This window comes from Eublepharis macularius, chromosome 1, assembly GCF_028583425.1.
Source record: "Eublepharis macularius isolate TG4126 chromosome 1, MPM_Emac_v1.0, whole genome shotgun sequence".
Taxonomy (NCBI): domain Eukaryota; kingdom Metazoa; phylum Chordata; class Lepidosauria; order Squamata; family Eublepharidae; genus Eublepharis; species Eublepharis macularius.
Window position 1 is genome coordinate 66,099,770 of NC_072790.1, and position 11,890 is coordinate 66,111,659.

Below are 11,890 nucleotides of genomic sequence, written 5' to 3' on the forward strand. Positions count from 1 at the left end.
CTGCCACTTAAGCAGTCCTCCAAAGATAGTGAATCAAGAAGCATCAGGCGGAATTTCACCTTGCCCAGAAAGCCTTGCAACTTTGGGGGCTTATTAAAAATGCTAACCAAGCTTTAAATGATGGGAAGGTATCAGGCGCGTATTGCACACTCACACTTGCACTCACGCCTTTCCCCACCCAGTCTTTCCAAATCAGTATTCCACATGGAAGGACCAATCTGGTCAGATTCTTTTTTTATTTGGGGGCACAACCATGAGACTTTCTCATTCAGTTTCTTCTGTGATCCCAGTTTCTCATTTTTCCTTTTCATTCAGCTCTAGGTTAATGGCTTTAGTCAGAAAGAGAGACTGGCAGCCAGCAACCTGCCCAGTCTCCCACTTTTACTAGGAAAAAAATAGGGGAAAAAGAGGGCCATCCTCCCTCTACTTTCCTTCCCATGAAGGAAAAACCTTAGCCGTCTCTTTCTGTGCACACAGTGCACAGTGCATGGACAGGCCAGCAGCCAGAAGTCTCAGCTCAGGCTTCTGAAACAAATTAGGGAGGAGGATTCACTCAAATGGACCCCATCATGGAAACGAAACTAGAAGGTAAAGGGAAACATGACATAATAGCAAGACTCAAAGGTAAAATGTATTGACTTTGTCCTTGCTGTGCTGTGCTGTGCTGGACCAGTTGGCAATGGAGTGCTCTCTTGCTGGCACGCCATGCTGGCTCTGCTCTGCTTGTGTACACTCAGCCACTTCCAACACTCACTTTCTTTGGTGTCCATTCTTGTGTGAATTTTCATGTGATTGAGGAAAAACTAACTGGGTTGACAGGTTTGGGATGATGCAAAAAGAAGAGTGTGTGCGTGCATACACAGCTGCCCAACATTCGCCTTGACACACACCTTCCCCATTCCCCAGGGTCCATAAACACAGAACCTCTTTGTTACGTGCTCTCAGACTCGGTGGAGCAATGGTTTAGAAGGAGGACTGTGTTTATCCCTGATGATGGTGACCAAATTTTTGAATGATAATTTTGTTGAACCTTGCTGAACTTCTGTTACCATGTGTAGCCACACTTGGAGAGAGGCAGGGTTTTAAAATCGAATGTGTAAACCACCTTGAATAGATGGAATATAATTAAATAAATAACTATATTCCAAGGCGTGGGCTCAGAAATGGAAAGCTAATTAAATCTTTCTGGTGCCCAATTCAGACCAAAGAATGCACCTGAAAATGTGCATATCCAGGGATTTGGGCCTTCCCTGTGGATCATTCCTTCGAGGACTAAATGTTGGCAGTGGGCACAAGAGAGAAGGTGCAAAAGCCCCTCTGAGGGTTTTGAGGGCAGGGCGCTGCATGGGTGGTACGTGCTAGAAGATGACTTGGACAGCTATTGGTGAACCCTAAATACCCAGAGGGCAAAAAGGGACAGTGCTCATGAGTCAGTGGGGCCACACAGACATTAAAAGAGAGTGAGCAGAAATTAACTTGTATATGTTCTGTCTTCTGTGTGGAAATGAAAAACAAGGTAAGGGGAAGATCAGTGGGCACCATGGAATACCTCATCTAAAACACTCCAAGAATGCGGTGAGGCCTTCCTTTCTATCTTTGCTTGGATAGCATATATAGTGTTGCAAACTCTGGTTTGGGAGATTTGGGGACAGTGCCTGGGAAGGGACTTTCGTTTCTCTTAGACTCTATGGTATACCAGAGAGCCCACCCTCTGAATCTGCCATTTCCCCCAGTGATCTCTGTACTGAAAAGATCAATTGTAATTCTGGGAGAACTCCAGGCACCACCTGAATGTTGGAAACCCAAAGTATTTTACAACAACAAATAGTCTTATAAGTGGTATAAAATACTAGAGAAACTGCATCTCTATCTGCTTAAATATACAGCGAGAGTCTAGAGTACCATCCAAGATGGGTCATTACTCCTGGCCAATGCAATTTTCCTCCTGGAAGACTCTGCCAGATGTAATTGCTATTGCATTGTAACTACTTTTTGCAAATTGATTCAGTAAACAAACTTCCCCCTTTAACAGTATGAATTGTATCTGTGTGCTTCTTGCAACACTAGTTTTACCCTAAAGATCTTAGTAACAGTAGCAGAAGTAACACTCAATTCTACCCTCACAGTGCAATCCTAAACACTGTTACACCCTGAAGTCAATGGGCTTAGAAGAGAGTAAGCCTGATTATGTTTGCACTGGCAAGCACGGTCTTGGGTTAGCGATCAACAACATCAGCACACCAACACTATAAGTTGTGACAATGATGCCACGATGAGGCAGCCCTCATGCCAATTCAAAGCACTTATTGCCTATTTATCAGCCCATACGGTTCAATAGGTGAGATACTAAACATAAGAGTGTGTAAGATGATTTAAACAATGCCAACAGCTGTTTGGACAAGCTGTCATGAAAAAAAGAATCCGTTCGTGTTGTGAGTGAGTAAAGTTTCTCCCATTGGTTCCTCTGAAAACATTGCAACTGAACTGAGTAGAAGAGAAGACTTTTCTAACTACAAACAGTTATAAACAGTGAAACCTGATTGAAGAGAGTTTTTGTCAAGAACTGTATTGCACTTTTAAACCAGGCATCATAGATTAATTTCCAGAGAGAGAACTTTCTTAACATCTGAAGTCAAAACTTTACACCTGATTGATTGATTTTAAACACTTACATACCACCACTTTGCATTAATATCTGAGGGATCTCCCAACATAATAAAACAAATACATAAAGCAATTAAAAACAAAACCCAGATCAAACATAATTACCAAAATCATTAGGAACATCCGCAACAATTAGAAAAGATTACACAATGAAACTACAGGACGGAGGGGAAGGTTGTTAAAAGCGGGGTTATTTCTGTCAGGAACTGGTTTGGGAGTGAGAAAATTATGCAGCTCCCCACACTCATGACTATCGGGACCTAAGAGCCAGAGAAAAATGGAGAGAGCTTCCTCAATGTGCTCGGGAGAGTTATTTTCTACTTTAGACCATTCCATAGCAGATCTCCATTCCCTTCCTGCCTGCAGGAAAAATCTGTTCTTTACTTTAGCCTCCAGGAAGTTTTACCTCTGTAGGTATGACCATGGTTGGGGTGTGTGTGCTGTGGATGCCCTGTGTCCTTCTGCAGGCTAAGGTTGTCTGCATTTCTCTGGCATTGGCTAGCCATGAGACAAACCCTCCTAACTTGTTTCTCCACATTCCTCCTGCTAGTCCTCTCAGAGTCCCTCATCGCTCTGTGCCTGAACAGAGTGCAACACCCACTCGATTCTTTGGGGCTGCAAGCTTTGGCATTAATCTAGGGGTTTCATGCTTAGAAGCCCTGTTGAAATCGAAAGATGGTCAGCAATGAATCCAGTCAAAGGAAAAGAAGAAAGTATTCTAAGTAAGAGCTGCCACCAATGAGAAGGCCCTGTCCTTTTTGGCCACTGACCTCACTTCTCTAGGTGCAATACATGGAACAGGATCAGCAAGAATGAACACAGTATTCATGTGGGAATATATGGGAGAAAGTAGTCCTTCAGATTCTTTGGCTTAAAAAAAAAAGCACTTTGAACTGGGCATGGAAACCAATAACTAATTAAGATAAATCCTGGTCTGGCATAATATGCTGCCTACAGTCTGTGCGCTAAGCATTCTGCTGCATTGTGGATTAGCTGAAGTTTCCACTGTCCTCAAGAAAAGACCACACATTACAATACTCTAACATGAAGCTTTCATCTCTGTGGCCAGATCTCACTTCTTGACACAGCAGCCAATGAACCAGCAGAAGCTGGTAAAGGCATCTATGTACTATAGCTGACATGTGTGCATCCAGACTGAAATATAACAGCATCCACAAGCTGTTGATTCTCTCCCTTTAAGGGGCAGAATTATCCCATCTCCAAAAGGCAGCAACTCAGCCACTGCCACCCGACAGTACCTCACCTTGATGAAACATGAATATACAAAACTCCCTTCAGCTGAGTCAATGGATTGCCCTGTGTTGTCAGACATTGTTTACTCTGATTGGCAGTAGCTTTATGAAAACGTGTGAAACAACTTTATAGACATTATATCACTGATCTATCTGGCTCTGGTCTAACCCATCTGGTCTATCCTATCTGATTGGAAACAGCTCTCAGGCAGAAAAGGTCCTTCCCAAGCACCCATTATCTGAGATCCCATAGCTAAAATGACATGGATTCAGCCTGGGAAGTGCCGCATTCAAGGCATGCACTGTGCCATAACCCTTTGCCAAGGCTTCCCAGAAACTTCTACTGAGCTCATTTGTCAGGGCCTGAATGTGTGAGTTTTTTGTGTAGTCTGTGCTGTACTAAGCTATAGTCAATTATGGGTTGACTGTCATCTGAATCTTTGAGCTGTCTCCACTGAAAAGCTTTTTCAGGAAGTGACAGGCCATCAAATTAGGGTTGCCAGCCTCCAGGTGGTGGCTGGAGATCTCCAGGAATTACAACTGATCTCCAAGCAATAGAAATCAGTTCCCCTGGATAAAATGGCTGATTTGGGGTGTCATCTCTATGGCATTATACCCTGCTAAGATCCCCTCCCCTCCCCAAACCCTGACCTCTCCAAGCCTCATACCCCAAATCTCCAGGAATTTCACAATCTGGAGCTGGCAACCCTACATCAAATGGTGAGCATTTTGCCTGAATCAACCCCCTATTTAGTCTTTTAAATTGTTTACTTATTAACAGTTCCATCCTAAGCAGAGTTACACCCATCTAAACTCATGGACTTCAATGAGTGACATTCTGATAAGGACGGTCCTGCTAAGTAAATATGGGAGCAAGCCTAAGCATTTTATTCACTATGGCTTACTCCCAGAAAAGCATTGTTAGTACTGCAGCCTGATTTTTTTTTAAAAAAAATCCTTTTATCTACTTGGAGAACTAAGATCTCTTCTTGCCTGAAACAGATGAAAAAGACAAAATAGGCAAAAAAGCCATTTATAGTAAATAAATGTTATTGACGGTTAATTTATTGTAAAAGAAAATTATATTGCAATAAGTTGATCTTTGTTCCAAGCCATACACAGACAACATCTGTGAATAAATTATCTTTGTGGCTAAGACCGAAGATATCATTGGGTCGGTAATTACGACTATCCACAAATAAATAGCAAGTGTCTGAATGGCAGTAGGTCACTGGATTAAGCAATAACCTTTCCCGCCTAGAAACAAGACACACTCTTCATAACAGGGTACCTTGCAAGGGAAAATAATTTGCATGCAATGACCTTATCACAGCCCCTTGATTCCCAGCAGTAGTATATATTAATGAGCCGAGCAGACCTTCTATGGAAAGCAAATTTCAAGTACTGAGTAGTAAAATCAAACTTTGTTGTGAGTTCACATAGTACACTATTCACAAAGAAAAATACAATTAAAATACACAAATGTTGTTGTAGGTAAGTGCTGCTATTCTTTTTATAGAATTTTTAACTTGCAGGGTATTTTGAAATCTTTAGCTTGATCTTCATAAATTATAAGTCCGTGTGAAATGTGTCCTAATATGCTAATAAGAAAGTCGAAGCAGGCTTTGCCTAAAGTAAATGACTCTAAGGTCAATGAGCTTACTCCAAAGTATATGGATTGAAGCCAATCCTAAACAAAGTTACTCCCATCTAAGCCCATGGACTTAGATGGGAGTAACTCTGCTTAAGACTGAACTGTGTGTCTCAAACAGAGTGACATGCATGAGAAAATACAGTTGTGGAGGTAGGATTTGAACTTGGGTACCTCAGATCCAAGTCCGCCATTTTAATGCAAACAGCTCTAGGAATGCAGAGATAAGAGACAGATTGTAAAATAAACCACAACTTTATTAAAAACAAAAATTCTGCAAGGGATTAATAGTTACATTTATTATCTAACTACCAATGCTTCAGTACAGTTGAAACGTGTCCGTGGTGACTCAGGCTCAGTCTTTTCCTACCAATGGGGTATGCTTCATGGCCTGAAACCTTGAAACAATCACAAGCACTGAACTTGTCTCTTTATAATCACACATACCAAGGGATAACTGACTGACATGCACATGTTCCTCAGTCAGTGAACCCTCTAGACAACGTGGGAGAACCCCGAGGGGTTTCAGATTTCTGTTCCTCTAAGTTGGTTTGAGAACCTGATCTAGGGGAGACCCCCTTCATCCAGATCTGTTGTCTTAGTGATGTATGTTTACTCCTAGTGACCTATGCTCCTGAAAGGAATGCATTCCTTCAGTACTGTTGGGGGGAGAATCATATTACCTTGCCAACTGGGAACAAAGGGAGGACAAATCTAAGGTAGCCATCTAAGCACATCTGATTGTTCTGACCCTGCAGTAAGTGGGAGAGCAAGCAGGGCCAATGTGAAGAATAACTACAACGAGAGTAGGACTTTCAGCCTAAACAACAGCAAGTCAAATGCCCACCTGCCTGCATGAGGCTGAGGCAACTGGCAAAACTATATCCTGCCTTTTCACCCCTGTCCCCTCCACGGGCAGCCTGCAAAGCCATCCTCCATTCACAAGGTGGGCAAGGAAGCATTTGAAGGAATCTAGAAAGTCATATGTTCTTCACATAACAGTTTTCACTGAAAAGATGAGAACTGCAGCCCTGTGTCCACAGAGCTCCCCTAGGTGTTCTTAAAAGGCTGGTGCATGATGAATGAGACGTTTCACTTTCATTTTCTCTGAGTAGAATTTCTCCCCCCCTCCCCCCATCACAGCATGCCCTGCTTAAGATTCTGTGCAGTTGCAAAGATTCTGGCCTGGGGGTGGGGGGGGCAATCCCAGTCAAACCCAAGCTGAGTTCACAGAGCTAACTGTGTGGGTTCTGTGAACTGTGGTTTAGGAATTGTCCAGGAGCACTGCTTTGATGCTCATGCCTTTAAGAACTTCCTGCTATATATTGGACAGAAAGTTGATTCTGGGTGAGATGTTTCACGTTCAGGGATATTATCTAGAACTTTTCCATGGCTCTCAGGATCCCTTATTTACAGAGAAATAGCAGTTAATTTAGAATTCCACCACTGGCCTTGGAGGGCCTCAATTATTTTTTCCCTCTGCAATGTGCATAACTTTGCATTTCTGTTATGTTTCCTAATCACTCATATTTGCTGATGAAAACAAAATTAAAATGGGGTGGAAGGTGCTTTGGTAAACAATAGAATGCAAGACTGCAGATTCCAGTTAAGCCATACATATCACGAATCACTAAACTATATTTCGCCTCTCCTTCTTGTGCACATTGAAACTCACACAAGAGCTGAAGCTCATGTCATGTCACCTTTACAGTGCGTATAGAAGAGGACTTGAAACCTAGATGGCTAGCCCTAACTGTGACTATAACAGTAAAATACTGCACATAAAGGGAGCTGTTTAAATACTCTTATTGCTAGGTACTTAAATGTTCATATAGCCAGTGGAAGGAACTTGGTTGAATGATGTACTATGATATCTTACCTGCCTGCTAGAAAGGTTAACTGCAAGATACTGTACAGTTAATACTTTTAACAATGAACATAAAAGGCCGAGTAATTATTCTGCCTGTTATAACAGGCAGCTGCATAATACTGCTCAATTATTATTGGGGGGACTTTCTTGCAGGGACAGAGATTTTACAGGTGCTGAATATTTTCCCCTGAATCCTCTTCATATTTAATTGTGTATTAAAGATTTAAAGCTGAGAGACCTACAAGGTTAAAAGGACAAGCTTTAAGAAATATACTTGTGTAAATTGAGCTCTAGATACTAGGTGTGTCCATACATAGGACAAATTCAGAAGAAGGTGGGTGTATATTCCTAATTGAAATCCACTATATTTAAACACTTAAGAGAGTATTTGTTTTCAGTGGGAACCAAGATGCCATACCTTCAGGGCTTTTTTTCAGCAGGAACGCGGTGGAACGGAGCTCCGGAACCTCTTGAAAATGGTCACATGGCTGGTGGCCCCGCCCCCTGATCTCCAGACAGAGGGGAGTTTAGATTGCCCTCCACGCCACCAAGCAGCATGGAGGGCAATCTCAACTCCCCTCTGTCTGGAGATCAGGGGGCGAGGCCACCAGCCATGTAACCATTTTCTCCGAGGGCAACCCACTGAGTTCCACCACCTCTTTTCCCAGAAAAAAAGCCCTACATACCCTGCAATGCTACCATAAGCAGAATTTCTGTCATCTAAGTCCATTGAAGTCAATGGGTGTAGAAGCACGTAACTCTGCTTATGATTATATTGCCAGTTATACAATGAAGGTGATAAATCAACACTGCTTACCCAACTATTTCTGTGGACTATGTTCTGTTGAGCTTAGTTCAGTGCATGCTTATTGAGGAGTAAGCCCTCTGAGTTTAAGAGTACTTTTCCTCACATAAGTGTGCAGATTCAGTTATAGGCACTATTGGGATGGTGGTATGTTCAACTTTAGACTGCTGCAACTGATGCTAAATTACTGATGCTAAAATCTATTTTTTGGGTCTTTATGAACCACTAACATAAAATAAACTGGATCTGAAGGTTAGTGAGTGACACCTTGAAATAAATAATTTATCTGCACACAAACCTTTCATATTGAAAGGATTATTAAGATTTCAAATGAAAACAAATCAGCCATTAAAAATAATAAATTACACATACAGGACATTACATATGACGTTCTTTGCTTCGGGAACCTAGGAAAATGCAGATGGTGTTTCTGATTGAATCAGTTACTCTAAATGTAAACTCTATTTAAAGAATTTGTTTCCTGAATGTCTTCCTGAGGGTGTTAAATAAGTTTGGCTAACTCTGACCCTCAAAGCACTAGCAAGTGACATGAAAAATAACTTCCACGTCTAAGTGAATGCAAAGCCTTGAAAAACAAACAAAAAGAACCTTACTTGTGCATTTCATTGAAATACATTACCGATCGGAACACTTCCTAAGTTACAATAAAAAAGTATTTCCTTTTATCAGCTTTCTTGCTATTAATAGCAAACAGCCAGTATCAGCGTCACAATTCCAACAGAGATCACATAGAAATCATTTTAAAAGTTAATGAATGATTTTGTTTATGGCACAGCGTGTTAAACGGTGGCATAATATATAAAATCTGCCTTCTTAAGGAGAGTCTGCAACAAGGCAGTTTGAAACTACTTGGTGTGTAGTTTGTGCTGCCCCAGGTAGGTACGCTCACTTTAATGAAAGTTTGCATCTCAGTACTCATTTTTAGTAGATACCTAAAATGCAGCTCCAGAAACCTTGACAGATGGTGTTTTGAAGGATAATGCCAGGTAGCTGGTGTGGATTTCACATTAGCATTCTCTCCAGCTTTCATAGGCAGCTCACCTTAGTCTCTTTTTAATATTCACATATGCTCATCTACAGCTACATTCAGGGGCGAAAATAGCATAGTATAAGTTACTAAATCCTAAGAGTCACAGGGATTATATTTCTTGTTTAAATGCCAAATGCCAAATACAAACATATTTTTGTGGGTTTCCCTTTATTTCTTTATTTTTTAAAACAAAATTAGTTCACGTACTTTCATTCCCCACACCCATTTTATTTTTCTCTTGTTCCCCCCCCCTTCCTTCTCTGAAATTCACACAGTGTCTCAGTAGATAGTTCCCCCTGCTGGGAAAAGTTCAAATTACATACATGTGGTATATCCCTTTGGGGAAATTTTTAGATTTTTCCCATGGGTGTTAATTTATCTGCTTCATAAACTGGCATAGTATAGAAGCAACGTAACTATTGTAAATATATTAAATTCTTTTTCTTCCCCATTATCAGCAGAAAATAATCTGATTTTTGTATAATGTTCAAAAATTTAAGATGACTTGAAGATTCCTTCAGTCAGGAAATATCAGGTAAAGTATTTTAAGTTTTGTAAAAAGCCGATTAGGTCACAAGAGTAATATTTACTTACCTAACTATATTTTTCTATGATTTCTGAAGACAAATCATAGATAGATTTATTTTTGTAATCAGTTATTTGCTTCCAACTTTGTATGGACCATATTGACCTGCATATGCCAAAATTATTTCATACTTTACCCAGTCTTATCATATGTTAAGGAAACAATAATAATATGCATTTAAAGTAGAATAAATATGCCCAAGGAAGTCCTCCCACACCTGATTATAGTGTTTCTGTACCTTAAGTACTGATAACCAGTTATACAATATGTATCTAAGTAGTTATACCAAGGTACTAACTTGCAAAGTTCTCTTTAGCAACTTCCCAGAGAAGTAGTTCCCAATCCCAGCATAAACACACCAAAAGTCATCAAGCATTCATGGTTATGATGAACATGTCCCATCCTAGTCCACAATGGAGAACCTAACAATTGGCAAAGTTAACATGTTTGCACTGCAGTCAAATGAAAGTATTGCTGAATTATAGGTAGTGTAATCGATTTTGCTGTTGCTGTATAAAACTATGGACATTTTTTTAAAAAAAAACCCAAACTCTAAAGCCTTCCATGAGACAATAGTATTTGTTTTTGTGTATATAAAATTAGGGAACAAGTAAGCTCTACTTGCCACACAGAAAAACATGACGTTAGCAGTTCATTTAAGAAAGAGGATTTATTATTAAAAAAACAAAGCCTTCTAGTAGAAACCAGTCCTTTCCATGGAAATGCAGCAGTTGGTCTGGCTACAGTCCTGACACTTCTTTAATACATGGAAATATTTACAACATTTTTTTAAGGGACATAGTGTACACTTTGGATAGCAAGAGTTATTTCTAAACCTGCTTCAAAAATCTGTTGGAACTGGAGAAAAATCTTAATTTTTCTGTCCCTAAATGTTCCCTATTCTTACCATAAAAGCCATATCCAACAGATGTTTGCAAAATTCCTAATTGTTGAATTTTTTTCCCCTATACAGGATCCTTGGAGAAAAGCCTACTCTAGAGTCTGAACAAAAACTGCCTGGACTATTGCTTAGGATTTCTGTTGAAACCTGCCAGCATTTACAGCTTAACCTTGCACTTGAAGAAACGCTGCCTAAATACAGCCTTCACTGCTAAGATTTCTATTACACGCACACTCCTAGGACTGTATTAAGATGAAGGCAATGTGCTGATAAAAAATAAAAAGCAAAACTCAGTCTCTTTCCCACTGCACTTTCCGACTTGCTTCTGCTCTGCAATCTCTAATGTGATTAAGTCCTTCCTTATCAGCCTCGTCTGTCTCCGCAGCCGCTGGCTGTATGGAGATCTGAGATCATATCAAAGAGAGCTTTGCTCTCTCTCCTATCGAGGGATATACATCTGCATGTTTCTGTGCCCTTAACGCGTCTCAGCTTAGTCTCAAGGCAACATGCAAGATCTTAGTCCACTATACATAGGCAGGAGCAACTACCGGTTCTTTCCTAAGAGCACAGCAAAGGAAAGAGAGAAGCAATCGCGAGCGATCCCACATACAGGAGAATCAGGCAAAGTCTTACCTTCAGCCAAAAGGCGCATTGCATGAACAAAGGAAGGATCCAGGCTATCTTTCTCTGCCATCAGCTCGGGTAAATATTTCTCTTGCTCCATAGTGTATTCGGGCGTACTTTCGATCAGCTGCCTGCCCAGAGTGCTGCTGGAAAAGGACAGTCGCCGGAGCTTCGTCGGGTTAGACAGGTCTGTCGCCCTCTCCTCTCTGGACTTGGGATGCCTCAATTTCCCACGCACCGAGTGGCATGAGGCGCCGCACACCTCTGGCTCCCTGCTTCAGGACCTCGGACAGCGCTTCCCGCGGCCACCTCCCTCCCTCCGTCCTTTCCCCTCCCGCGAAAGGCGCGTGTATTTGTTCTCCCGTCAGCGCGTGCCTCTCGCCCCCCTCCGCCCGTCACTGAGCTACGGTCTCATTCCAGAAGCCTTAACTAGGGAGGTGGGGAGAAGAAGTCTTCCTCCCACCTCCCTTGCCTTCGCATTGGCG

General features: G+C 41.4%; 1 protein-coding gene across 2 annotated transcripts in view; it reads right to left on the reverse strand.

Moving 5' to 3' along the window:
- The window catches only part of KHDRBS2 (KH RNA binding domain containing, signal transduction associated 2), a 551,370-nt gene extending 539,865 nt beyond the window's left edge, over positions 1-11,505 (reverse strand). For both annotated transcript variants that reach the window (XM_055000857.1, XM_055000848.1), the window contains exon 1: positions 11,415-11,505. In XM_055000857.1, coding sequence (XP_054856832.1) covers positions 11,415-11,505 — 91 coding nt within the window. The remainder of the gene's footprint in view (positions 1-11,414) is intronic.
- Positions 11,506-11,890: the final 385 nt, after the last annotated feature.